Source organism: Budorcas taxicolor, chromosome 13 (assembly GCF_023091745.1).
Source record: "Budorcas taxicolor isolate Tak-1 chromosome 13, Takin1.1, whole genome shotgun sequence".
In the NCBI taxonomy this organism is placed as follows: domain Eukaryota; kingdom Metazoa; phylum Chordata; class Mammalia; order Artiodactyla; family Bovidae; genus Budorcas; species Budorcas taxicolor.
Window position 1 is genome coordinate 11,188,866 of NC_068922.1, and position 27,491 is coordinate 11,216,356.

General features: G+C 49.1%; 1 protein-coding gene across 1 annotated transcript in view; it reads right to left on the reverse strand.

The window, feature by feature from the left end:
• Positions 1–787: 787 nt before the first annotated feature.
• IL2RA (interleukin 2 receptor subunit alpha) overlaps positions 788–27,491 on the reverse strand; it is a 41,925-nt gene continuing 15,221 nt past the window's right edge. Inside the window, exons 2-8 of the mRNA XM_052651242.1 lie at positions 13,687–13,869; positions 9,545–9,658; positions 7,225–7,446; positions 5,796–5,876; positions 5,396–5,467; positions 4,203–4,269; positions 788–887 (exon numbers count right to left, since the gene is read on the reverse strand). Of these exons, the coding sequence (XP_052507202.1) occupies positions 863–887; positions 4,203–4,269; positions 5,396–5,467; positions 5,796–5,876; positions 7,225–7,446; positions 9,545–9,658; positions 13,687–13,869 (764 nt within the window). The 3' untranslated portion in view covers positions 788–862. The remainder of the gene's footprint in view (positions 888–4,202; positions 4,270–5,395; positions 5,468–5,795; positions 5,877–7,224; positions 7,447–9,544; positions 9,659–13,686; positions 13,870–27,491) is intronic.

Consider the following 27,491-nt stretch of genomic DNA (forward strand, 5'->3'; position numbering starts at 1 on the left):
TGTCTGTCTGTAAACATCAAATTTGTGGCAGCTGAATGCAGAGCATAATTTATAGCAATTCCAAAGAAAAAGCTGTTAGAACAGCCAGTCACAAACAGCTGAAGCTAAATGTTAAGGATAACCCACTACCTGGGACTCAGCTTCTCCCCCTTCTCCTGGCATTAACTCCAGGGAAATCCTTTCAAACTCTGAAGCTCAACAGTTCCATGGGTTTGCTTGCTGTCTTCGGCGGTCACCCAAAGACTGCTCCCCCAGGGAATCTGTTCTTTAGAAACTCAAACTGGAAGGTTCCGTAGAGGGTGCTAACTTGGAGGACTGGGCTAGGGTCAAAAGGATTCCTTTGGGGGCATATGAGCAGGAGAGTGGGCTGGTCACCAGAGGCTTGGAAAGGACTTATGTGGATTCCGGGACAAAGTCCACTCGCCTGGGCAGAGAGCATGTGTGTCTGTTTACATCAGTGCTAGGGCTTTCCTTGGGATTTCTAACCTGGGAAGTTGGGATGCGCTTAGCATGAAACTGCTCTTCTTTACACTCTACATGGTGTGGAGAGAGCTCCAGGCTACTTGTGGTCTAGTGATCACATATACGTGAAAACAGGAGCAAGAGTTCTGGTTGCCTCTCCCCGTTCCTCCAGCGACCTTGGACTTGCTGCCTAGACACGGGTCAGCCTCAAGGGTTGATACTACAGAGCTGGCTTCACGATGGGGCTGCAGTTGCCCAGTGTTCTGTTACGTGACTTCAGAGCTTTCCAGAGCCCACCGGATCAGGAGATGCCTCTTGGATGAGTGTTTAGCTTCTTTGATTTTGATTGTGGTCCGTGACATCTGTGGGCTGTTCTTGACTTCTTCTGGCCCTTGGTTTTCTAGATTGTCCTTCTGTTCTTCTTCCTGTGGTGATACAAGGCATAGTCATGGGGGGAATTCTGCACCAAAACCAATATGATCTCACTAAATGGATGTGGGTTGAGCATCCCACAAAAGCCCCACTGACCCGCTAGCTTTAAGTCCCACCTCAGGATCCCTGACCATCCCACTGATGATCCCTCTAGAGGTCAAGACCGGCAGCCCCGTGGGACTGAAGCCCCAGCTGACTGACTGAGCCCCGGCAGCTCACAGGGACGTGACCCAGTCATTGCGCAGCCTGCGGGGCTGAAGGTAAGCCTGAGGTCTGGCCGGTTACAGGTGGGGGAGCTGGTGGGTCTTGGGGAGGGGCTGAGAGATAGGCTGTGCTCAGGGGCTGCTCCTCACAGGGTGCACATCCTCACTTTGCAACTTGGCCTGTAGGTGGTGATGACAGTCCCTGGGGAGTGGGTACCTGCATCATCTTGAGTCAATCCTCCTCCTTCATACTCACTTCCAATCAGCCACCAGACTCTGCTAACCTGACTCCTTTATGTGTCTCTCCATTCTTTTCCTCTGGTTTAGCTGATGCCCCCGACCTGCTCCATGCTCTCCTCGTCCCCTGGGTGGATTTATTCCAGCGTAACATATCAAACTGCCACCACTGTTACCACCCTCAATCCAGCCTTTCTGGTGGCTAGACCATTCAAAGGCCGATGCTACCCTTTATGCCATACACCAGCTTCTGTGGCTGCTGCTGCCCTCAGGATGGGGCTGAGTTCCCCAGTCTGGCCTGATCTTCCAGGATGTGGCCTCTGGCCATCACACATCAGGGCACTGCGACCACTGCCCCGTGCATTGTACCCCTCAGTGCGGAGAACGGCCAGACCCTCACAGACAGCCTCCTGCCCTTTAGGACGCTTCCCTTCCCCTCCTGTCCCTCTGCCTTGCAGCTGCTCCTTCTGTTCTTCACCTGTCTGCCGCCACCGGCTCCGAAAGCCTGTTGGGCGCCCCCATGTAGGATGACGTGTGTCATTTGTCTCTTCATTCTCCATAACACTTCAGTCTTAGGCTTTCACAAATTGCATTTCAAGTCTCTCTCTTTTATTTTCCCTTCTCCTTGACTGGTCTATAAGCTCCTGAGAGCAGGGGCCCTTCTTAATCATCCTGAGGCCCCTACCAAGTGCCTGGTACACAGGAGATAGTCTCTGAGTCCTTTTAAAATCAAGAGATATTTGGCAATGAACACTGTGGAAGTTTAAGGTGTAGTGTGTTGATTTGATACAGTTATGTGTTGTGATGTAATAACCACCTTGCTGTTAAGCTAACACTTGCATCACATCGCGTGGTTGTCATTTCTTTTTTGGTGGTGAGAATATTCAGGAGCTAGTCTCTTCGCAACTCTAAAGTGTATAGATACACTGCTGTTGCCTGTAGCCACCTAAGCTGCTGCGTCAGATTCCCCAGAACTTGGCCATCTCCTAACTGCAAGTGTGTGCCCTTTGACCCACGTCTACACAGGAGCTGTTCTATAAAACTTTGGGGGAGTAGAAGACAATAGCTGCAGAAAAGGAAAAATCATAGCACAGCTAGCTGTGCCAAGGGGATTTCCTGAATTGAAAACTGCTAGTTTCTAGCCAGCACTATGCTGTAAGAACTTTCTGCGAAGATGGGAGTGTTTCGTATCTGTGTTGTCCAACAAGGTGGCCACATGTGGCTATCAAACACCTGAAATGTGGCTACTGCCACGTGTAGAGCGAACTTTTAATCATATTTAATTTATTTAAGTTTAAGCTGAAGTATCTGCATGTGGCTAGTGACAACCCTGTCAGACAGCTCTCAGCAGCATCTGGTTACCTCCTACTTGGCTAAGAGCTCCCATGGAGTGAGGCTGCAGGAACTGGCATGCAGGCAAATGCTTAACAACCAGCTCTCGGAAACAGTCTGCTCACCTCCATGGTGTAAAAACCCCACAACACCAGTGTCAATATGTCCTTGATACAGAGCTGGGGAGAGAGGCACAGTGTAAAGTCATCATCTAGGCAGTGTTTCCTCAACACAGGTACACAGATGCAAACAGCCCTGAGAATAAAGTAGTCACATGCAATAAAATAATCAGAAAGTGATTAATTTTGAATATTGTCTTTGTACTGCTTAACTTATTTAATTGTAAGCTTAATACTTTAGTTTTCAATAATGACTAAACTTAAAAGCAGATTGCAAAACTCCAGAACACCTAACTTTTGGCTTTCAGGAGCCTTTGTAAGCCAGCTCCATCTCATCACTAGCTCCTAGTTCAGTTCAGTAGCTCAACTGTGTCCGATTCTTTGCAGCCCCAAGGACTGCACCACACCAGGCTTCCCTGTCCATCACCAACTCTCAGAGCCTACTCAAACTCGTGTCTATTGCCTCGGTGATGCCATCCAACCATCTCATCCTCTGTCGTCCCCTTCTCCTCCCACCTTCAATCTTTCCCAGCATCAGGGTCTTTTCAAATGAGTCAGTTCTTTGCATCAGGTGGCCAAGGTATTTGAGTTTCAGCTTCAGCATCAGTCCTTACAATGAATATTCAGGACTGATTTCCTTTGGATTGACTGGTTGGATCTCCTTGTGGTCCAAGGGACTCTCAAGAGTCTAACACCACAGTTCAAAAGCATCAGTTCTTCCGTGCTCACCTTTCTTTATAGTCCAACTCTCACATCTATACATGACTACTGGAAAAACTACAGCCTTGACTAGACAGACCTTTGTTGGCAAAGTAATGTCTCTGCTTTTTAATGTGCTGTCTAGTTTGGTCATAGCTTTCCTTCCAAGGAACAAGCGTCTTTTACTTTCATGGTTGCAGTCACCATCTGCAGTGATTTTGGAGCTCCCCAAAATAAAGTCTGTTACTGTTTGCATTGTTTCCCTATCTATTTGCCATGAAGTGATGGGACCGGCTGCCGTGATCTTACTTTTCTGAATGCTAGCAATTGCTTAAAAAAAAAAAGGTAGTATTTCATTTGGCCACAAGAGGGCGCTCTCAGATGACACTGGATTTTAGGAAGGCTTTTGGTGGCTTAGTCGGTAAAGAATCTGAAATGCAGGAGACCGGGGTCTGATCCCTGGGTCAGAAAGATCCCCTGAAGTAGGGAATGGCAACCCACCCCAGTATTCTTGCCTGGAGAATCCCATGGACAGAGGCGCCTGGCGTGCTACAGTCCATGGGGTGGCAAGGAGCGGAACGCGACTGAGTGGCTAACGCTTGGCACAGCTCTCTGGGTCAGGCTGCGGTGTCTGCTCCCGTCTCCCGGAAGACTGCAGTTCTGGGCATCTGGGGGACTCACACAGCGTCAGGCAGTTCTTTGTTTCACAACTACTCACCATCTCCGCTGCCACGTGAGGCAGCTCAGGAGGAGGACGCTGGAGAGCAGGAGGATGCAGCCGGCCACTGGGGACAGAGAAGCAGGTCAGGGAGGCGGCCCCGGGGGCTGAGAGAGCCCCCCTCCCGCGTGTCGGTCCCCCAGCCCTCCGCACAGGCTCAGTGCTTCCGGGGAGGTGAGCGCGGCGGTCTCCGCCGCCCCTTTTCAGAACGCAGCTCCCTCCTGCCCAGGCTCCCTGGAGGCTGCAAGACCAGGACCTGGGGTATGGACCAGAAGGGCCCAGCCTTTCCCAGGGGAGCTCCCCTCCTTCTCGGGGAGCAGCTGACAGGCACCCTCTTCAGAGAGGGTCAGAGGCCCAGCTTCAGTTAAAAAGACCTTGAGTGAGGCCCGCAGGGGGTGAAAGAAATGTTGAAATATCACGGTGAGTATAACCGTAAGTGATAAACACATGGCGTCTCCTGAAAGTATCTCTGTTTCCCACACACTCTTTCCTTTGCCCTGGAGCTGGCGGTTATCCAGCCAGCCAGCCGTCTATGGTGCCTCAAAGCCTGTTTTTCTCCCTCCATCCGCCCGTAAGATATAATTGACCCCGTAACAGGCTGTAATTTTAAGGTGTGCACGTTTATTGCAAAATATATTGTAATTACTATTTCTTTTCTGTGCCAAGAACATTGAAGATTTGCTGTTAGCAACTTTCAAGTCCGCAACACAGCATCGTTGGTGGTAATCCCCACACCCTGACCGTCCCCAGGCCGACTCCTCTGCTGACGAAGTCCGTGCCCTTTGTCACTGTCTTCTCTTTGCCTCACCCCAGGCCCTGGTAACCAGCATTCTACTCTAAGAGCTCCATTTGGTGTTTGGGCTTTTTGTTTGTTTGTTTCCCTCATAGCCTGTTTCTGGCTCCCACCAGAAGGCAGCTGGAGTGGTCTTAGCGTGTTTTTTCTCTCCTGCGCTGGGCACGCCACCTCCCTCCACTCACATCCAGGTGCTGGGTGTTTGTCCTCTGGGAGCTGGTTGAGGCTGGGCCTCACTGCTGACTCACCATAGCCGTGCCTGTGACTCTGAGTCAAGTTATGCTATGGATTCGTCTTTGAGTTTTATACACATCGTATAAAGAGTTCATTTAGACTAACTCACCGAGCAGCTCACCACCCACCAAGCAAATGTGTAGGCTTCCATTGGGTCACTACCCACCTGCGATCTGGTACTCGGTGGTAAATATGAACGTATCCAGCATTGCAACCACGTCTGTGGGCTTCTGGAAATCTGCAAGAGAGGGGGAGGAGCTTGTGGATGCTGGCTGTGGGGCTGCCTGGGGCTGCTTGGGGCTGGGAGAGTCCAGGCTTCTGGAGGTGGGGGTCTCGGAGGCCGCTGGAGCCCTGGCCGGACTTCTGAACATCTTCTGCCTTGAGCTGCTGCCCTCCAACTTGCCTATCCTGTGACACCGGCGACACTGCCCGTGTCTGAGGCCTGGGAGGTCGTGTGCGGATGTGGACCGTCTCTAGCACCGGGGGCAGCTCCCAGGCCAGCTCTTCCCTCTCCCACCCCACAGTTTAATAGCCAAGCTTTTATCCTCCAAGAATGCCAGCCGTACCTGTGGTCCCTGCCGTCCTGGTTGTTAAGAAAGTTCCACTCCCAGGGGGAGCTTCCGTGCTCTCCAGAGGCTCTGCTTCATCTGGAGGAGAGAAGAAGGATGTTTGTGGGGCAGAGGTGAGGAGTGGGGGTCTGGGGTCTCCCACCCACCCCCTCCGCCTCCTCAGCTGACCCCAGACATGGTAGCTGAGGTGTGTCTCGGCTCTGCGGTCCCCATCAGAGTCACGGTGAATTGGTCAGTGAGCCCAGCAGAGCGGGAGGGAGGGACCTGTGACCCTGACTCTGGCTCTTCTTGGAGCTCTGAGCAGCTTTCTCCCCAAACTTCCTACTCAGCTCTGGTTGCCGTCTGCAGCTTGGAATTGGGTCACGCTAATACAAATTCCATCAACCGTTAAGCAAAGTGTGTGCATGCTAAGTCGCTTCAGTCATGCTGGACTCTTTGCGACCCTATGGACTGTAGCCCATCAGGCTCCTCTGTCCATGTGATTCTCCAGGGAAGAATCCTGGAGTGGGTTGCCATTTCCTTCTCCAGGGATCTTCCCAATGCAGGGATTGAACCTCTTATGTCTCCTGCATTGGCAGGTGGGTTCTTTACCGCTAGGGCCACCTGGGAAGCCGATTAAAGTAGAAATGCACAAAAGGAGAGCTTTCCTCTGTGACAGATTCCCCATTGCTCGTGGACACGCCTGGTGGGCAGCGTGACTCACGGGGGGCGGGCTATGGGAAAGAAACATAGCACCGCCCCCAGAAGATCCAAGAGGGAGGTGTGGGGCCTGGGCAATGGGGGCGAGCAAAGAAACCACTGACAGTTAAGGCCCAATGGGGGGCCTTTTGATTGTAGATATGGTAATACGATTTCAGTAGCAGAAGAATTCAACGTGGGTGGCTTGTCCGTGTGCGTGAACGAGCATACAAGCGTGTGCATGTGTGTCTGTGCTTGAAAAGTCCCTGCCCTGCACGTCTGCACTTTGGCAAAGCTCAGGTGGGACTCACATAAGAAGGGGGGTAGCTTTCTCCTGGTACAGAAGGAGAATGGATTTAGGTTACACATCAGCAAGTTGGAGGCGTATGCAGGGCAGGCGGACTTCCCCTTTGGAATGAGGAGGTCTTGGTAGCTTAGAGGCAGAGGGGGAATTTCAGGATCAGCTAGAAACGGGAGCAGCGCCATGTAGGGGTGGGGGGGCCCCCGGCAGACACCTGTCTTCCTCTTTCAGATCCTGCTCTTTATCCCCATCAGGAAATGGGGGACCCCAGGGTGTGGAGACCTTCCAGTTCATCTCATCTGTTTTCTAGAGTGAGAACAAACCAAGGCCCCAGGAGAGGAAGGAGCTCGCCCAGGACCACGTGGCGGGTGTGTCAGGGAGCCCAGCCGGGCCTGCCTCAGGGAAGCCGCCAAGGCGGGTGGGCCCTGGGCTGGGGCACCTCTGTACCTGGAGCCTGACTGTTCGCCCCTTCACTTATGCACTTGAGCCTGGGCCTGGTCCACCTCATCTCCCCGTGGATCATCGTGCAGGTGCTTTCAGTAGGACCGGTGTGTAGGGCCCTGAATCCCTGGGCACACTGGTAGTGAACCGTCTGCCCCAGCGTGAAATGATAGACTCTCTTCAAAGGTTCAAGTTCATGTTCCCATGGCGGTGGTTCCTCGCAGTGACCTGGACGAGGGGAAGGGAATTCCAGAGGCAAGTTGAGGAGATGCTGTGAGGCCAGGCTGTCTCTTCCTAGAGACCAGACCACAGTCCTTCTTTTCTTTGGCCCCCCTCCTCCACCCCTCCCCCGCTTTCTTCCAATAAGTGTTGGTAACATCTATTTGTTAGGGCCTTTGCTAGGCACTTTGGGAAAGGCATGAAGACCCAGTCCCCCTCCCCTGCAGTGAGCAGACAGTGGATCAGGGAGGGGAGCCTCTGCAGGGAGAACGTGGGGAGCATGACACTCGAGACACAGGTGCTCGCTCTGGGGTCGCAGAGAAATGAGCTTCTGCTGACAGGGAGAGATTTGCTAAGTGGACAGGCTAAGGGTTAAGGGCAGGCTCCAGCCAGTCTGGGCCGAGGAGATGTGGAGACCACCTAGATCTCGACTGCTAAGTGAGGAAGCACATCCCCAAGTGGTTGTCTCGGAGCCATGGAGAAGTACCTGGGACAAATCCAAAGCTGGGGGGAGGGAAGCACCAAGACGATCCTAGAGAAATTGGTCCCTGACCAAGCCATGCCTGAAGCTTGCCCTTTTAAGGCCTCTGAAAATTCCCATGTCCAGTAACTTTCCCCTCATCCAGCTAAAACCAAAGCCTGGCTGACCTTTAACCCCACAGATCATGTCCTGTCCTGATTTAATCCCTTGCCCCCCAGATCTGGACACATGGAACCACAGATCCTTCTAAGCCCAGAACTGTGAAGCTGTGTGTATGCTCTGACCTTCCACAACCCCAAGGATCCAACATAACCCCTCCACTGCCCTCATGACCCTTTGCAGCAGGAGGCCTAGCGGTCCCATCCTGAGGGGTCTGCTCAGCACAGCATCTTGCAGTCCATCCTTGAACGTGTGTTCAAGTCTCGAATCAAATTGCCTTTCCAGTCAGTAAAATTCATAACCGTCCAGACCTGTTGGAGTTAGTTTTGCTTCTTTCGAGTGAAAACCTCCAAATTAAGACAGTCTGCGTCCCTTAGCCAGAGGCAGCTGGCTATCTCTTGAGTAAGGAGAGTAAACACTGACCTCTTGAGAAAACTTTCAGTACTTGTGCAATATGGGAGGCGAGAAGGAGAGGAAAGCAACTAATGTGTTCTGAATCCTCACTCCAGAACAAAGTCACAGTGACAAGGAGAGGAGACAGCGTATTGCAGCAGGTTCCCCAGATTAGTCGTTCTCTTTTTATTTTTTGTTAATAAAAGCTGAAAATAAATTCAAAGTAGCTTAAATAATCGTACCAAGACCCCTGGTCTAGTTCAGGAGACCCGAGGCCTTATTTCAGTCCCTTTTGTGAGTTGTGCCATGTCTTTACTTGTCTCTGCATCTCAATTCCATCAGTAAATTGAAGGAATATTTCCTGCCCCCTGACTCACTGGGTTCTGAGGTTGGAATGAGATTATATGTCAAGTCGTAAAGTTCTTTGTAAGGCTGTACAATCAGCATAGGGCACGGGGTATTGAAAGGTCAGCTGGGCCCCCCAAAGCTCAGGTTTCCCTAACGGGCTCCTTTCTTCCTGATGTCAAGGCTGACTTCCACCGTATTAATTTTGGGAAGTCGGGGCAGTAGCTGGGTGACACAGCACTGGCTTGTCCACAGCCCGTTAGCTCAAGTTCTGTCCGCAGCTTCCAGAAGCCAGTGTGGCCCCACCCGCCTCCGAACCCTGTCCCGTTGGAAATAGAGACGTCTGGAAGTCAATTACTTGGCTCACAGTTCAGTGTCTCTTCCTTAAGGGAAACACAGAACATCTTTTGAGGCCAAGAAGTACTGGCGACTCAGATTGCTATTTTCTGGCCACTGTGCTTGGGGCAGTTGGCCCCCAAATGCTATTTGAATGGAAGTGAGTTGAGTTGAACTGAATTGAGCCCTCTTGGGCCAGTTCCCAAGCCTGGAGGACGCACAGAGCCCAGGCTGGCTGCTGTAGGAGGGGCTCGAGATGCTGAGCCGGCAGCCTGCCACCACCGCACCGCGGTACCGGTCCCCAGGGTGTCCTCAGGAGAGAGGACCACAGGCCAGACTCTCCTCCTCAGGGGCGCACTGAGCGTGTCTGTGAGAGAGCAGGTCCACTCCTACCTGGAAGGTCAGCTTGCTCCGGAGGCTGCGTTTGGCTCTGTGCATCTGTGGGTTTTCTCTCCCTCTGTTCTTCGGATCCAGGAGTAACTTGTTTTACTGGGTTCTTAGCAGGGGCTAGGGAGTATGGAGGGAATGAAGAATATAACTTCTCAGGTGTTTAAAAGAGAAAACCCTCAGAAAGAACATCTTTCTAGGGCCTGTGACATGATAGGCAGTATTGGGGGATGCTGAGGTTATAAAAATGAGCCCCACACACCCTGTCCTCAGGGGGCTCTCAGAGGGCCTGTTCACGGGCAGCAGAGCACCAGCCCGCCAGGCAGGCTTCCTGTACGTGACAATAGCAGCCTACAGTGTGTTTCCAAAGGACCCAAGCTTTTCTGGCTGAATGGTTTGTGCCTGTGTGTCTCCCCAAAAGGGACCCCATTCTGGCCATCAGCCTGTCAACGCCATGCATGCAGGTGAGTGTGGCAGGCAGAGGAGCAATCTCAGCCACTCCTGCCTCCCGAAGGCAGGTCATTTAAGAGTCAGAGGGCATCCTAAAGAATGGCAATGTGTGCAGTCTCAGAAAAGACAGAATGGTCTCTGCTTCCAAGGCAAACCATTCAATATCATGGTAATCCAAGTCTGCGCCCTAACCACTAATGCTGAAGAAGCTGAAATTGAATGGTTCTATGATGACCTACAAGACCTTCTAGAACTAACACCAAAAAAAGATGTCCTTTTCATCATAGGGGACTGGAGTGCAAAAGTAGGAAGTCAAGAGATACCTGGAGTAACAGTTTGGCAAGTTTGGCCTTGGAGTACAAAATGAAGCAGGGCAAAGGTGAACAGAGTTGTGCCAAGAGAACACACTGGTCATAGTAAACACCCTCTTCCAACAACACAAGAGACGACTCTACATGTGGACATCACCAGATGGTCAATACCAAAATCAGATTGATTTTATTCTTTGCACGTGATGATGGAGAAGCTCTATTCTGTCAGCAAAAACAAGACCAGGAGCTGATTGTGGCTCAGATCATGAACTCCTTATTGCAAAACTGAGACTTAAATCGAAGAAACTAGGGAAACCACTAGACCACTCAAGTATGACATAAATCAAATCCCACTTCCCTGGTGGCTCAGATGGTAAAGCGTCTGCCTACAATGTGGGAAACCCAGGTTCAATCCCTGGGTCGTGAAGATCCTCTGGAGAAGGAAATGGCAACCCACTCCAGTACTCTTGCCTGGAAAATGCCATGGATGCAGGACTGTGGTAGGCTACAGTCCATGGGGTCGCAAAGAGTCGAACAGGACTGAGAGACTTCACTTTCACTTTCTATGATTATACAGTGGAAGTGAGAAATAGATTCAAGGGATTAAATCTCATAGGCAGAGTGCCAACTATGGAAGGACGTTTGTGACACTGTACAGGGGGCAGTTATCGAAACCATCCCCAAGAAGAAGAAACGCAAAAAGCAAAATGGTTGTCTGAGGAGGCTTTACAAATAGCTGAGAAGAGAAGTGAAAGGAAGGGAGAAAAGGAAAGATATACCATTTGAATGCATAGTTCCAAAGAATAGCAGGGAGAGATAAGAAAGCCTGCCTAAGTGATTAATGCGAAAAAATAGAGGAAAACCATAGAATGGACATGGTTAGAGATCTCTTCAAGAAAATTAGAGAAACCAAGGGAACTTTTCATGCAAAGATGAGCGCAATAAAGGACAGAAATGGTATGGACTTAACAGAAGCAGAAGACATTAAGAAGAGGTGGCAAGAATACACAGAAGAACTGTACAGAAAAGATCTTCATGACCCAGACAACCACGATGATGTGATCACTCAACTAGAACAGACATCCTCGAATGTGAAGTCAAGTGGGCCTTAGGAAGCATCACTACGAACAAAGCTAGTGGAGGTGATGGAATTCCAGCTGAACTACTTCAAATCCTAAAAGATGCTGCTGCTAAAGTGCTGCACTCAATATGCTAGCAAATTTGGAAAACTCAGCAGTGGCCACAGGACTGGAAAAGGTCAGCTTTCATTCCAATCCCAAAGAAAAGCAATGCCAAAGAATGTTTAAACTACCACACAATTGCATTCATTTCACACATTAGCAAAGCAATGCTCAAAATTCTCCAAGCTAGGCTTCAACAGTGCATGAACCAAGAACTTCCAGATGTTCAAGCTGGATTTAGAAAAGGCAGAGGAACCAGAGATCAAATTACCAACATCCTATGATTGTTGGAACATAGAAAAAGCAAGAGAATTCCAGACAAACATCTACTTCTGCTTTATTGACTACACTAAAATCTTTGACTGTGTGGACTACAACAAACTGGACAATTCTTAAAGAGATGGGAATACCAGACCACCTTACCTGCCTTCTGAGAAATCTGTATGGAGGTCAAGAAGCAACAGTTAGAATTGGACATGGAACAATGGGCTGGTTCCAAACTGGGAAAGAAATACATCAAGACTGTATATCGTCACCCTGCTTATTTAACTTATATGCAGAGTACATCATGCGAACTGCTGGGCTGCATGAAGCACAAGCTGGAATCAAGATTGCCGGGAGAAATATCAATAACCTCAGATATGCAGATGACGCCACCCTTATGGCAGAAAGTGAAGAACTAAAGAGCCTAGTGATGAAAATGAAAGAGGACAGTGAAAAAAATGGCTTAAAGTTCAACATTCAGAAAATGAAGATCATGGCATCTGGTCCCATCACTTCATGGGAAATAGATGGGGCAACAGTGGAAACAGTGTCAGACTTTATTTTTTGGGGCTCCAAAATCACTGCAGATGGTGACTGCAGCCATGAAATTAAAAGACGCTTGCTCTTTGGAAGAAAAGCTATGACCAACCTAGACAGCATATTAAAAAGCAGAGACATTACTTTACTAACAAAGGTCTGTCTAATCAAAGCTATGGTTTTTCCAGGAGTCATGTATGGATGTGAGAGTTGGACTGTGAAGAAAGCTGAGCACCGAAAAATTGATGCTTTTGAACTGTGGTGTTGGAGAAGACTCTTGAGAGTCCCTTGGACTGCAAGCAGATCCAACCAGTCAACCTTCAAGAAAATCAGTCCTGGGTGTTCATTGGAACGACTGCTGCTAAAGCTGAAACTTCAATACTTTGGCCACCTGATGTAAAGAGCTGACTCTTAAAAAAAAAAACACCCTGATGCTGGGAAAGATTGAAGGCAGGACGAGAAGGGGACGACAGAGGATGAAATGGTTGGCTGGCACCACTAACTTGATGGACATGAATTTGAGTAGGCTCTGGGAGCTGGGAAAGGACAGGGAAGCCTGGCGGCTGCAGACCGTGGAGCTGCAAAGAGTTGGCCATGACTGAGCGACTGAACTGAACTGAAGAATGGCAGCTGCTGTGGAGAACAGCTCCGTTGCATGCGCTACGTTCACATCACTATGATCTACATTTATTTTCAGTTGTTTAGTAATTATTAGTGTAATGTCTGCCCCCCCCCCCCCACGCCCTCTTAAAGTGTGGTTTCCTTGAGGGCTTGGTGTGGCAGACTCTAGGTCCACCCAAATCTCTACAAGTGACCCGATCTCATCCCTTTTTACGGCTGAGTAATTCCCTTGTATATATGTAACACATCTTCATCCATTCCTCTGTGAACGGACGTTTAGGTTGCTTCCATGTCCTGGCTATTGTGAATAGTGCTGCTGTAAACACTGAGGCGCACGTGTCTTTCTGAGTCGTGGAAAAGCGGTACAGACGAACCCATCTGCAGGGCAGGAACAGAGACGCAGATGCAGAGAACGGGCCTGTGGACGCAGCAGGGGAAGCGGAGGGTGGGACGAACTGAGAGAGTAGCAGTTACATATATACACGGCTGTGTGAAACAGCTAGTGGGGAGCCGCTGTGCCGCACACGGAGCTCAGCTCAGTGCCCTGTGGTGACCTGGAGGGGTAGGATGAGGGGTGGAGGGAGGCTCAGGAGGGAGGGGACATATGTATACTTGTAGCTGATTCACTTCCTTATCCAGCAGAAACTAACAACATTGTAAAGGAATTCTACTCCCCTCCCCCCCCCCCACCCAACACACCAGCCTCCAAGGAAAGTTGCAGCCCTGCCTCCTTCGTTGCTACAGTTTTTCTCCTTCCCTCCGGGTTACCAGTGGAAACTCTTACAGGTGCTGTTGCAGAAGCATCTGTTGTTCCAGGCAGAGTGGCTGGAGTCCCCCACACAGCGCATGACGGCCGACACCCTGCGGAAGCCTGCCTTGCAGTCGCAGTTTATCATGGTGCCCACCTCGTACCTGAGGGCCTTGAACATGGCGTTTCTGATTCTCGGAGGGTCATCGTGACAAGCCTCTGCCAAGACAAAAAGGCACCTTAGTAATCCAGGAGCTTCCAAACACGGGCACAGTCAACCATCAAAACGATCAAATCCCACTTTTCTTCCCTTGATTTAAGGGGTTGGCATGTACCCCACTTTCTCCTGGAAAGAAACTCAGGCTGTTGAAGGTTCTGTAGAAATCTTTAGATCAGAGATGGTTCAAAATTTAACTTCAGCCAAGTTCTTCTCCAAGCTACAGTGTCTTTCAAACTAAATGAATAGAAACAGCTGGGGTTTTATTCTGACGACTCCCGCCAAGCAAGCATAGTTTACAAGGAACGTGAGGAAGGGCCTCCCTGGTGGCTCAGCTGGTAAAGAATCCACCTGCAATGAGAGAGACCTGGGTTCAATCTCAGGGTTGGGAAGATCCCCTGGAGAAGGGAAAGGCTACCCACACTCCAGTAGTCTGGCCTGGAGAATTCCAGGGTATAGTCCATGGGGTCACAAAGAGTTGGACACGACTGAGTGACTTGCACTTCACTAACATGAGGAAAGTCAGGCAGCGGGGAAAGCCACACGGATTTAACTGAGGGATGAAATGTATCTGTTGAGAAATCGTTTCTTGGAGGAGAAATATCTGTTAAGTGTTCACTCAGTGTGTGCTGAGTAGGAAATGTGTTTCTCAACCATCTACCCACCTCTGAGTTTACCAGATTTCTTCTCACACCACAAAACCTGATCCACCCTTGGCCCAAAAAACCGTCACTGGTTTCCCACTAAAGACACCTGAAGGAGTGGCCGAACACACAGCTATCATGGGGAGGGAAACGTGCTGTTCTCATCGGAACAGGGATTCCACTGTGTGTCTCTCTAGACACGTTGCCCTGCTTCAAGAGATGAGATTTTTCAGGAAAAAGTCATAGGCTGTGTGGAGGAGGTGGACAGGACGGCACAGGAAATGGGAGAAAGTGAGGTGGTCAGGGCTGCCCGCAGCTGGCCTTGCCACCCAGGGGAAGGGCATCGGCTCTGGGCAGGTGGCTGCACCCGCGGCCGCAGAGGCCCGTCTGCCAGTTGTGAGTCAGTCACTCAGCGTGGGGTGGAGCTTCTCTGAGCCCTCACGCTCTGCCCAGCCATTCACCGACCTGGAGACCACCCCCTATCCCCATCCAGGATGCAGGACCCTCCTGACACCCCCAAGAGGATGAGGAGAATGTGAACAGCTTGCCCCACCTCTAACCCAGAAGGGACTGAACAACAGCAACTTGAATGGCCGAGTGGGCCAGCAGTTGCAGAGGAACCTGAGATGTAACGTGCATGCTGAGTCACTTCAGTCGTCTCTGACTCTTTGCAACCCCATGGACCATAGCCCACCAGCCTCCTCTGTCCATGGGATTCTCCAGGCAAGAATACTGGAGTGGGTTGCCATGCCCTCCTCCACGGGATCTTCCCGACCCAGGGATCGCACCCGCGTCTCCTATCATCTCCTGCTTTGGCAGGCGGGTTCTTTACCATTAGCGCCACCTAGGAAGCCCATCACATAATTAAATTCTGGTAATTGTAATAATCATAATAAGGCAAGAAATGTAGTGTGGTGGAAAGGGAAGGAAGCTGGGTCTCTAAATTGTAGCTCCACCACCTTACTAGCCACACAGTTTTATTGTAGTTACTTATCTAAGACGCAGCTTCCTTTTCTGTAACATTTGTATAATAGTTATTATTTAACTGATTTGTTTTAAATATTATGTGAAATAACATATCAAGGTAACTTGCAGAGCACCCAGCACATAATAGTCATAGAATAGATGCTAGTTCAGCTCCTTTTTTCTCTGTCCAGAAAAAGCAATCTTAGATGTCCCTCAGTAAATGAGCGGACAAATAAACCGTGGTAAATTCAGACAATGGAATGTTATTCAGAGCTAAGAAGAAATGAGCTATCAAGCCAGAAGGAGACATAGAGGAAATTAATGAATATTACTAAGTGAAAGAAGAAAATCTTAAAGACCACACATTGTATGATTCTAACTATAAGGCATTCTAGAAAAGGAAAAGCTATGAAGGCATTAAAAAAAAAAATCAATGGTTGCCACGGGTTACGGAGAAGGCAGTGGCACCCCACTCCAGTACTCTTGCCTGGAAAATCCCGTGGACGGAGAAGCCTGATAGGCTGCAGTCCATGGGGTCGCTAAGAGTCAGACATGACTGAGCAACTTCACTTTCACTTTTCACTTTCCTGCATTGGAGAAGGAAATGGCAACCCACTCCAGTGTTCTTGCCTGGAGAATCCCAGGGACAGGGGAGCCTAGTGGGCTGCCGTCTATGGGGTCACACAGAGTCGGACACGACTGAAGCGACTTAGCAGCAGCAGGGAGGCTGGAGAGATGAATATGTAGAGCACAGAGGATTTTTAGGGAGTGATTTTTAGGGAAATTACTCTGTATGATACCATAATGATGGATACAATAAATAAGTGGGCAAAGACTGTTCAAGTCGCTTCTCCAAAGAAGATATCTGATTATCAGTAATCACTTGAAAAGCTGCTCAAGACCACATTAGACATCATGGAAAAGCAAATCAGAAGCCACTGGTAACAGAGTCCATTAGAATGGGTAAAATAGATACTAGACTGATAATACCAAATGTTGGCAGGGAGCGACTGCAACTTGCTGACATTACTGGTGGGAGTGAAAATAACACTGTTACTTTGGAAAATTCAAAGTTTTTAAAAACAAAGTTAGATATATAGCTGCCCTACGATCTGACCATCCCATTCCTGGGTATTTATCCAGGAGGAGTGAAATCTTGTGTCTATGAAAACACTTGTAGTAGCTTTAAGGAATCTCAAAAACATTATGTTGAACAAAAGAAGATAAAGCCACACACACGCACGTTGATTCCACTTATATAAAGTTTAAGAAAAGACAAACTAGTGTACAGAAAGAAATTAAACCAGGGTTGTGGTGGGCGGGACTGACTGCAAGGAGCCGGTGGGGTGATGGAAATGATGGGTCCTTGGGTGTACATCTTCGTCCTGATGACAAATTGAAATTGTAATGGACTCATCCCAGTTCAGGCAGACAAAAGTGGAGTCAGCAGCCATGGAAGACCGGCTCTCAGACACCTCCCTGCACTAAGAACTTGAATTTTCTCTGAATTGCACCGAACTTAAGGACACCACCAACCGTTTTCAAAGCAGTATCTGCCAGCAGCTGCAAACTGATGGCCTCAAGGTCCCCCCTTGAAACTGTGCACGCAGCCTTTTCAGATGTCAACCGATTGGTACTTAACAAGCACCCTTATGCTTGCCAGCTCCAGCTATAATTCTTGGTAAACAAGTCAAGTCACTAACTGTAACCTTGTGGGTTTTCCCTTTATAAGCCTCTCTTGTTTTATTGTTGGGAGTGGAGTGGGGAGACAATTCACGGGCTTCTTTTCTTAATTTTTATTGGCGTCTAATTGCACTACAATACTGTGTTAGTTTCTATTGTACAACATATGAATCAGGTGTAGATATACATAGATCCCCTATTTTTTGGACTTCCTTCCCATTTAGGTCACCACAGAGTTTGGAGTAGAGCTCCCTGTAGAGTAGGTTCTCATTAGTTATCTATTTTATACAGAGTATCAATAGTGTCATTTCCAATCTCCCAATTCTCACCACCCTTGCCCTTTCCCCCTTGGTCAAGGGCTTCTCTGGGGTATTCCTACCAAACCCCAAATAAACACCTTTTTATTTCAATCAGGTCTCCATTTCTGACATTTTTGGTTCATGGCCAAAACTCATCAAAATCGTACACTTCAGATCTGTGCATTTCACTGCAAGTAATTTTACTTCCAAAAAATCAGTAAGAAGTATACCGAGCAACTCTCACAATTATCCACTAGCACAAAGAATCAAGGATTGACCTCAGATGCATTCAGAATCTGACAACTCAGTCACAAACCAAGAAAGTTTCCAAACACAGAAACTGGAAAAGAACCAGGCAAATTGCCCTTGGGACAACTTGGTGTCCTTAAAAACTATTTACATGGTGATATGCTTTTTTTAATTAGGCCATGGAACTTTCCGGGATCATCATAAATTAGCCTGAGCATCGAGGAGGTCATGTGGGGACAAGGGAGAGTTCCAGAACTTCTTACTCCCACAGACTTGCTTTTTATCAAAGCATCTTTCCTGAAATCTGGAAGCAATGGAACTTCCCTGATCTATACCTAAGAACTAGTAAAGAACTTGACTATAACCCTTTGCCCGGAAACCATGCAAAGACTGGATCCAGATGTCATCTAAAGAAGGTGGAGTGGGAGGGTGTTCAGCAAAGGCAGACAGAGGGTGGGGTGTTCTTTTTAATAGGATTAAATCTGGGATTTTTTAAAAGTCCTTCTCAGACTGGTCATAAAAGAAACAGCAGTACAACATCTTAAAAAAAAAAAAAAAAAGAATGGAAAATTCCTCTTCTCTCCTGAAATCTTGCAGAGGAGTGAGTGAGTGAAAGTTGCTCAGTCGTCTCCGACTCTTTGTGAACTCATGGACAGTAACCCACCAGGCTCCTCTGTCCATGGAATTCTCCAGGCAAGTGTACTGGAGTGTGTAGCCATTTTCTTCTCCAGGAGCTCTTCCTGACCCAGGGATCAAACCCAGGTCTCCTGCATTGCAGGCGGATTCTTTATCATCTGAGCCACCAGGGAAGCAGAAGAGTATCGAAGGACAATTCTGTTTATGTGACTCAGCAAAATGTCTTTACATCCCCTTTCCTCATATTATCCTTACAAGTTTTCTTCTCACACAGCATGGCAGCTGCCTCATTCCCTAGTTTTACTCTTAAATTCTCTGAGTTCAGCAAAGGGGCTTTTTCTGTCTTTACTCTTGCACCCACATTTCCAAATATATTTCCTGTTTCCACCGGAGGCTCTGCCTTTCTAACAGAAGTCTTTCTCTGCTTTCTACTCTGCCCATTTCCCCAACTCGGGAGGCAAACACAGAAAAAGTTTTTGCAAGTGGGAAGGGAACTGCTTTTCTCTCTGTCGTTTTAAAGCATCAGTACATTTCTAAATTGGATGTTATTTTCTCTTCAGAGAGGATTGAAAGTGTGTGCTGCTTCTGGAGTGGAGGAGAACTGTGTACATTCCTAGTCTGGCGCTGGGACTTGGGGTGAATGCTCAGAGCTTGGACCAGGGGTCCAGGCGGGGTCCTACCAGGGGCTCAGAGGAACACTGATGTGATCTGGCCACCTCCTACCTTCAGTGTGTGCAGAGGCAGAAAGAGAGCCAGTGATTATCACGAATCCTGCAAACCCCAAGCGCTTCCACTCTCACTTGGAGAGTAAAAATTGAGCTCTTCTGATGTCGAAAGTGTTTCCTGTCTCATTTCAGATTTTAGCTAAGACAGGTAACCGGAAAGACGCAGGAGGGACCCCGCACACGGGTCCCTCTGCCCTGCACCCACCCCACCTCCATCCACAGTGGCCCAGGGGCAGCTCCTCTTGGGATATTTGTAGGTTTGTTGCCTCCGGGAATTCCCTGTTCAACTAAAGTGCTGGAATCCGTGCACTTTCAACATCTCCAGCTGACATTGGCAACAGTCACTGAGAGCTGCCTTGCTCTGGGCTGTGTCACCACGCAGGTCTGGGAGGAAGGTGGACGAGGGTGGGGGCCCCTGGGACACTCACTGCTTTTCATCTCCGTTGTTTTGTTTTCCCTCCAGTGGATCGCTGGAGCCTCACCTCCTCCATCTCACCACACCCATGCAGGGGGAGAGAGAGCTGAGGCATCCACTGGCTGTCCAGGGATTCAGACCAGCTATTCTGTCTCCCAGGCGTCTGCTCTCTCCTTTCTTGCCTCTTCTTGTTGTTCTTTTCATTTTTTAGAGATTTATGGATTTATCTTTGGCCGTGCTGGGTCTTCATTGCTTTGCGTGGACTTTTCTCTAGATGTGGCAAGTTGGGGTGCCCAGGCTGCTCACTGTGGCGTTGCCTAATGCAGAGCGCGGGCTCTAGGCACACAGGCTTCGGCAGCTGTGGCTCACCCGCTCTAGAGCAGGCACTCCGTAGTTGTGGCCAACAGGCTTGGTTGCCCTGCAGCAGGTGGGATCTTTCTGGACCAGGGGTTGAACCGGTGTCCCTTGTGTTGGCAGGCAGATTCTTTTCCACTGGGCCACCAGGGAGGTCCTGCTCTCTCCTTCTGGACGTTAGACCAGACCATCAACCATCTGCTGCTGTTTCCAGAGGACAGCTCCCGCTGCTTGGGTTTCCAATAAAAGGTGAGAAACTTGGTGATGCAGGGCAGTCACTTCCCTTCCTCTAAGTGACCGGCCACCCGGTAGGAGTGACAAGAGATGCAGACCCAGGCTTCCTAATTGGAGGTGGGGTCCTGACACCCTTTCTCTCGCTCCGCATGTGCTTTCAACGCCACTCCCTTCAACATAAAGCCACCCTTCGTGTTTTGCCGTTTTGTTTTTAGAAGAGAATAGAACTAAGATCTGGGCTTCCCCAGTAGCTTGGTAGTAAAGTGCCAATGCAGGAGACCCGGGTTCAATCCCTGGGTCAGGAAGATCCCCTGGAGAAGGAAATGGCAGCCCACTCCAGTATTCTTGCCTGGGGAATCCCATGGACAGAGGAGCCTGGGGGGCTGTAGTCCTTGGGGTCACCAAGAGTCGGACACGATTTAGCGACTAAACAATGGCAACCGCAAAGAACTAAGATGAGTTTTGGGCTGAGGTGTTTTTGTGTCCTCGAGTTACCCAGAAATACCAGCACCTGGAGGGAAGTCGGTCCTTTGAGCGGGAAGTCTGATTCTCTAGGGCCAGAAGGACTCTGCTTCAGTTGTGCACAGCAGAGCCTCTCACACTTTGACATGCAGACATGTGGCCTGCGGGAGGCTTGTTGAAATGATAGGGTGAGTGTGAATGCTGGGACGATTTCTCACAAGTGTCTCGAAGCTGCTGGGGGCTGCAGCCGAGTTCAGCATCTAGCAGTGGATGCCCCCTCCCCAGGGGTCCACCTCCCCCAGGGGCCGACCAGCGGGGTCCTTAGGCACCGCTAAACCTGCTTCTGGAACACTTTGTTCCCAGGAAGGGCACCTGAGAGAGTGCACTGAGAACTCCTTTGGCTGGAGGAAAGGTGGATGGGTGAAAACAGTTGTGGACTAGGTGATTTATTTTTATTATTCTTTTCTGATGTTGCTGAAAACAAAAGAGCACTCATATGGCCCCTGTGGCCTGCGTGAGTGACGTGAAAGACAGGGAAAGGGAAGGGGCTTCCAAAGGATGTGGACAAGGTCTGAGATAAGATTCTTCACTTTGTGAGTGAATCAAGGTCAAGTTGTGTTTGCCCGAACAGCCAGGCCAGCTCTGAGGGCCTGGCTTCATCTTTGTGCCCATCTGCCTGGCCGTCCACATGCTCGAGACTGGGGGTAGACATCAGAAGAGCTCACCAAGCACAGGAACTTCTAGGTGACGGTTCACTGAGCTTTACACAAGGGAGGTAGGAACCATTAAAGTTTGGGGCACTGGATAAAGAAATGCGGTGGTTCTTGACCTCAAAACACTCTCTGTGTCAAATCTAAGAAGAACCTCGAGATTTGCTGCTGTTGTTCAATCGCTAAGTCGTCTCCAACTCTTTGTGACTCCGTGGACTGCAGCACGCCAGGCTTCCCTGTCCTTCACTATCTCTCAGAGTTTGCTCAGACTCCTGTCCATCGAGTCAGTGATGCCATCCAACCATGTCATCCTCTGTCACTCCCTTCTCCTCCTGCCCTCAGTCTTTCCCTGATGAGAGCACCTCATCAGGGCACCTGATGGTGGCCAAAGTATTGGAGCTTCAGCTTCAGCCTCAGTCCTTCCAATGAATATTCAGAGGTTTATCTAAATGTACGAGACAGTCTCCAAATTCCTTGGGGAGCCCACCCAGCAGTCTGAGCCTCAGCAAAAGCAGGCATTTCAGGTGAAAACTAAAATATTACAGGACATGTTTACCATTAATCTCAATAGGATCCCAGGATCTGAGAGCTGGGAGAAACTCCAGCGATAATTAAGCTTAACCTGCCCTTTTGTTGATTAAGGAAACAGGCCTTGTTCCATTCGACAAATAGCTGCAAACCTGGGACGCAACAGAGCCCGACTTCTAGTTCAGTGCTTCCCCGCATAGCTAGCGTCAGGAGCAAGCGCGCTTGTCACCAGCGGTGGAAGCTCCTCTAGCTGGAGGCAGGGCTCTGCCTACACTATCTGGGTCACTGGGAAGTGTTTGTGAAGTGTTGTGGTTGAATTCAGATCATTATCTTTGAAGAATTCAGAGCTCACGTCCTCCATTTGGGGCTATTTATATAACAGTAGCTGTGACACCTGAGCCCCGCCTGTGGCTGCTCCCTTGTAGAGATTACCTTCCATGCTCACTGCAACCCTCAAAGGGAGAGACTGTCACCCCACCTTACACATAAGGGAACTGAGGTTCAGTCAGTTGCCTGAAGTCACACAGCTCAAGGCGAAGGGACCAGAATCACAGGAAATCCCACTATTGCTGCCTTCAAACCTACCTTTTTTTTTTTTTTTGAAAGGAACTACGTTTTCTTTTTTTGGTATGGCAGATAACCTGCTTGCAATGCAAGAGACCTGAGTTCAATTCCTGGGTTGGGAAGATTCCCCTGGAGAAGGAAATGGCAACCCACTCCTTGCCTGGAGAATCTCATGGACAGAGGAGCCTGGCAGGCAACAGTCCATGGGGTCGCAAAGAGTCTTATATGACTGAGCAACTCACACTATTTCTTTTCTTTTTCTTTTTAATATCTCTTTATTTTTGGCTGTGCCGGGTCTTCACTGCTGCTCAGGCTTTCTCTAGTTGTGGTGGGTGGGAGCTGCTCCCTAGCAATGCGCAGGCTTCTCGTTGCAGAGTGCAGGCTCTAGGGCACAGACTTCAGTAGTTGCAGTTTCCCAGCTCTAGATTACAGGCTCAATAGTTGTGGAGTACGGGCTTAGTTGCTCCGCGGCATGTGGGATCTTCCTGGACAGGGACTGAACCCTTGTCTCCTGCATTGGCTGGAGAATTCTTTATCACCGAGCCACCAAAGAAGCCCCCTCATGCCTACCTTTAAAAAAAGATCCCACTTTTACTTTCAGGAAATAATTTCAAATAGCAAACTTAAATGGGTCAGAAGAAGCAGGGATGAAGAAGACAGCAGGAGAAAAGGTTTTCATGGACCCAGGTCACCACAAAAACACAGAGGGTGACGAGGTTGGTTTCTCTGTAGGCGTGAGATTCAAAGTGTTGAACAAGCGGGATAGAGGGGGTCGGGAATCAGCATGAGGGATGCCAGTGTAAGGGTGAAGCCAGCATCCCACAGCTCCCGTCTGCCGCAGGGTGACCCTTCAGTTGCTGATGTGTGGGAGAAGCCAGGGGAAGGAGTACAGATGAATCATTTGAGAAGTGCAAAGAGCAGGTATTGACCAACAAACTTGGACATATTTCAATTCTTTAAACAACCAATATGACAAAGACAGTGATTCTCAAACCTTTGGTGTTAGACCTCTTTATGCTTTCAAAAATTACTGAGGGCCCCACCCCAAAGCTTTCGTTTTTGTAGATTATATCCATCATTGTTTGCCACATTAGGAATTAACACTGGGAGAGTTTAAAAGTACATGTTAATAATTCGTCTGAAAGTAACAATGACAAGCCCTCACAAATATGTCCTGATTTGATCCTGACAACTACACCATGAAGAAGATGTTATCATGATTCCTACGATTTTACAAATGAGACACTGAGGCACAGCGAGGTTTGGAGAATTGCCTGAGGTTGCCCAGCAAGGTCGCATGGCTAGAGGACCCTCAGTGATGGGACTAGAGGCTTGTCTGGGCTTCTGAGCTGAGGTCTTGGCAAGAATGCTGCGCTGCTCCATGCAGAAGCCTACCTCTAGCCCTGAGCTTCGTCGAGACACAGTGCCTTCATCCTCTGGTGCTCCAGCTCTGCTCAAAACCTACTATTTCCTCTTCTACTTAACTCGCCACTGGGGTTTTAGTCAATGCAATCAAATGAAAGAACACGTAGCCGCCTAAATACTAGAAAGAAAAGAAGCAGAACTATCTCTACTTGCAAATTTTATGACAGTGTGTCCAGTAAACCCAAAAGAAGCAATGGTGGTAGTGATAAAATAATGAAATGATTTAAAAAGCTAGCAAACAATCTGCGTGTGTTCCAGCTGCTCAGTCGTGTCTGACTCTTTGTGACCCCATGGATTATAGCCTGCCAGGCTCCTCTGTCTATGGGGTTCTCCAGGCAAGAATACTGGAGTGGGTTGCCATCGATAGTGATACGGAAAAAGCATGGCATGGAGTGAGGAGGAGAAGCACTTTTTTTGGATAATGTTTGGACAATGCCAGCTAAGGAACGCAGAAAGATGGATTGGAAAAGGAATTATGTGCAGAAAGGTAGATCGCAAAGGAATTAGGTTGAGTGAAAAAAAAGCCAGTTTCAAAGGTTACATATCATGTGATTCCATTTATCTCGTAGTCTTAAAATGACAAAAATCATAGAGATGGAGAGTGGCTCAGTGTCTGCCAGGGGTCAGGGAGGATGGTGGCCTGTGGTCACAGAAAGGCAGTGGGAGGGATCTTGGGATAGGAACTTTTGTGTACATTGGCTCTGCTCACGGTCTCAGAAATCTACGCACGTGGGAAGGTCGCATGGAAATAAAGACACACATGCATGAATGAGAACATGTCAGATTGTTAGGTCAGCAAGACTGAGAGATTGCAGTGAGGTCAACTTCCTGGTTGTGATACCATGCTATAATTGTGGGGAGGGCTGAATGAAGGCTGTACTGGATCTCTTGTCATTTACAACTGCATGAAAATCTATAATTCTCCCAAAATAAAAAGTTAAAAACAAACATGCACTCAAACAACCTTCAGTCCTTCTTGTCCTTGTTTCTTTTAACGGCCCTCTTGTGCCCATGAGGCAACACTTCAGTCCCTTCGGTTCCCCGCACCTTTGCCATCGGGTGGAATCCCTCCCCAGGAGTTATTGCTTGGACCTCTCCAGGACCCTGGCATACGTAGCCCCCTCCATCTCCTGTATCGTCCACCCTCACCTCCAGCCCTCCCGAATGCAGACCTGCCAGAGCATCTTATCATTTCCTTCCACCTCCCAACTTTCCCTGCTTCCAATATGTGTTTTCAAATGTCACCAGTTTTGCACAGTGGCAGTATCATGGCCAATGAGGCTTATCCGAGCTAGCTGAAAAGGGAAAAAGACCATCAAGTCAGGGAGTTGACTGGCTGTCCAGTAGTTAAGAATCCTCCTTACAATGCCAGAGTTAGATCCCTGATCAGGGAACTAAGATCCCACATGCTGTGGGACAACTGGGCTCTCAAGGAGCATCCAAGCCTGTGTGCCACAGCTAGAGAATCTGTGTGCTGCAACAGAAGATCCCGCATGATGCAACTAAGACCCAACATGCTCAAATAAATAAATACCTTTTAAAAATTAAAAAGCATTGAAAAGTCAAGCATCCTAGCATCCCAGAGCACAGAGTGACTACTAGCACCGTAGGCAATGGAGATTCTTTCGATTTTTATCTTCTAAGACTATTTGTGAGAATTCTGGATCTGTTTCCTTCCTCTCACCTGCGTTCACAATGGCCTACATGTCTAATAAAGTACGGTCAACTTCCTGACCCCTGCCCACTGGCTCACCACTGTTGAGTTTCGAAACTTCTGGTCATTTCTGATTGTTGCTGGGGCCGTCCATGTCACCTATTGTTTGTTTAAACTACTTCCTCAATGCGGGCAGCCATAGGCCCTGAATGAATGCTTGAGTGTATCAGCAATCACATTGATAATATGGTCCATTAATTCATTCAGTCAACACAGATCCATCTTCACTCAGCGTAAATGCGGAGGCATGCACGCCCAGTCACTCAGTCATGTCCAACTCTTTGCAACCCCGTGGACTGTAGCCCGTCAGGCTCCTCTGTCCATGGGATTCTCCAGGCAAGAAATACTGGAGCGGGTTGCCATTTCCTTCTCCAGGGGATCTTCCCGACCCAGGGCTTGAACCTGTGTCTCTTAATGTCTCCTGCATTGCAGGTAGACAATGCTTTACCACTGCACCACCTGGGAATCCCCCACATGCTGAGGGAAATGTGGCAAAACCAAGTTCAGGGTCACCAGGCTGTGGGCTGGGGGTGCGGATGGGGTTAAGGTAGGTTAACAGCGTCAAAGAAAAGGTCGCCCGACTCCCCAGGTGGGAATAAGATAAGCGGGGGTGCTGTGTGCTCTGTGGGGGGAGAGGGGGCACTCAGTGCGGCTGAGCTGGTTCTCTGGTACTGAGCATCCTTCGCTCGTGAGTTCTGTATCTGACCCACAGTTTCTGAGACCCCGGCGGGGCCTCTCAGACCAAAGAGTCAGAGTTTCCACAACTTAAGAATGAGAACACCTTCTGCCTTAATCAACACTTGTGACCAAGAAAAACGGGGGGCTGGGTGGGAAAAGAGTTCTCTTCTCTTTATGTTAGAAGAGAAGAAAGGAGACAGAAGCAGCAGTATTCCTGTCCCTAAGTCAAAGCCGTCGCGTTTGGGGGGTCTCAAATGCTCTGCGAATGAAATGTTGAGGGGGGTGGTTTTGTCCCTGGGAGGCCTAGCTGATAACGAACTTCTGTATGTGAAAGAGTTAACCACACATTTACCGCAGAATGTCAACCCGATGAAAATTAAAACGTTGTCAGATAAGAAAAACAAGGGGTGTAGAAATATACCCATGTTCTTTCTCTGAAATCGAAAATCAGTTTTCCTTCAAACCTTTGAAAGCTGTTTCTTGGGACGAAATAATGGTTTTAGCAGAAATGTGCTACGCTGGTGAATCCTACCCACCGTCTTCCCCAAGGGGAGCCTTCAGAGAATTTAGACCACGGAGTCACGGAGATTTTCAACTCCGTAGCCACAGTTTCCACTATTTTAAAGAATGCCAGGCACAAAGGTGCGATGCTGGGTAGAAACTCAAGACCCAGGGGGAAAGATAGGAAAGAAGAAGAAAGTCAAAGGAGAACATGGAGGCATCCAAAAGGAAGAGTCACTCGTCAGAACCGACACCCCATTCAGGCCGCGTGTAGGGGCTGGCCGCGCCAGCGTGGGCCCGGAGTGGGTCAGGCGCCCCAAATCCATGTGTCCTGGGAAGATGAGGGTCAGGTTTGCCAGTAGCCACCCCCACCTCCCAGGGTGCCTCCCATACCCCTCACTCTGGGCACGCTTCTTCCTGCCTGCTCTCAAGAATACACTCCGCTTCAAACAAGTGTTTGGATTCACATTCATATGAAGAAACCTTCCTGCCGGGTGAAATGGTGTCAGGAGGTGAGGCATCAGGTGACTTGAGGCCGTGAGGTTGGACCCTCCTAGGTGGGTCTGGGTCCCCTAGGAGAGTCACGAGAAATCCTCTGGGGGGAAACCATAGCCCTCGCCCAAACCCCATCACGCCACCCCCCACCCCCATCTCAGATCTCAGCCCCCAGCAATAAAGTGAGGGGTAAAATAAAGTGTGTTTTTCTAAGGCCTCCAGGCCGTGGTATTCTGCTAGGACAGCCTGCTCAGACGAAGACGTCATTGTGTGTCTTGGATGGCGACCAGCCTTTCCATGGAGAACGTCAGCCCCACTACGGAAACGGAGGCCACAGGCCAG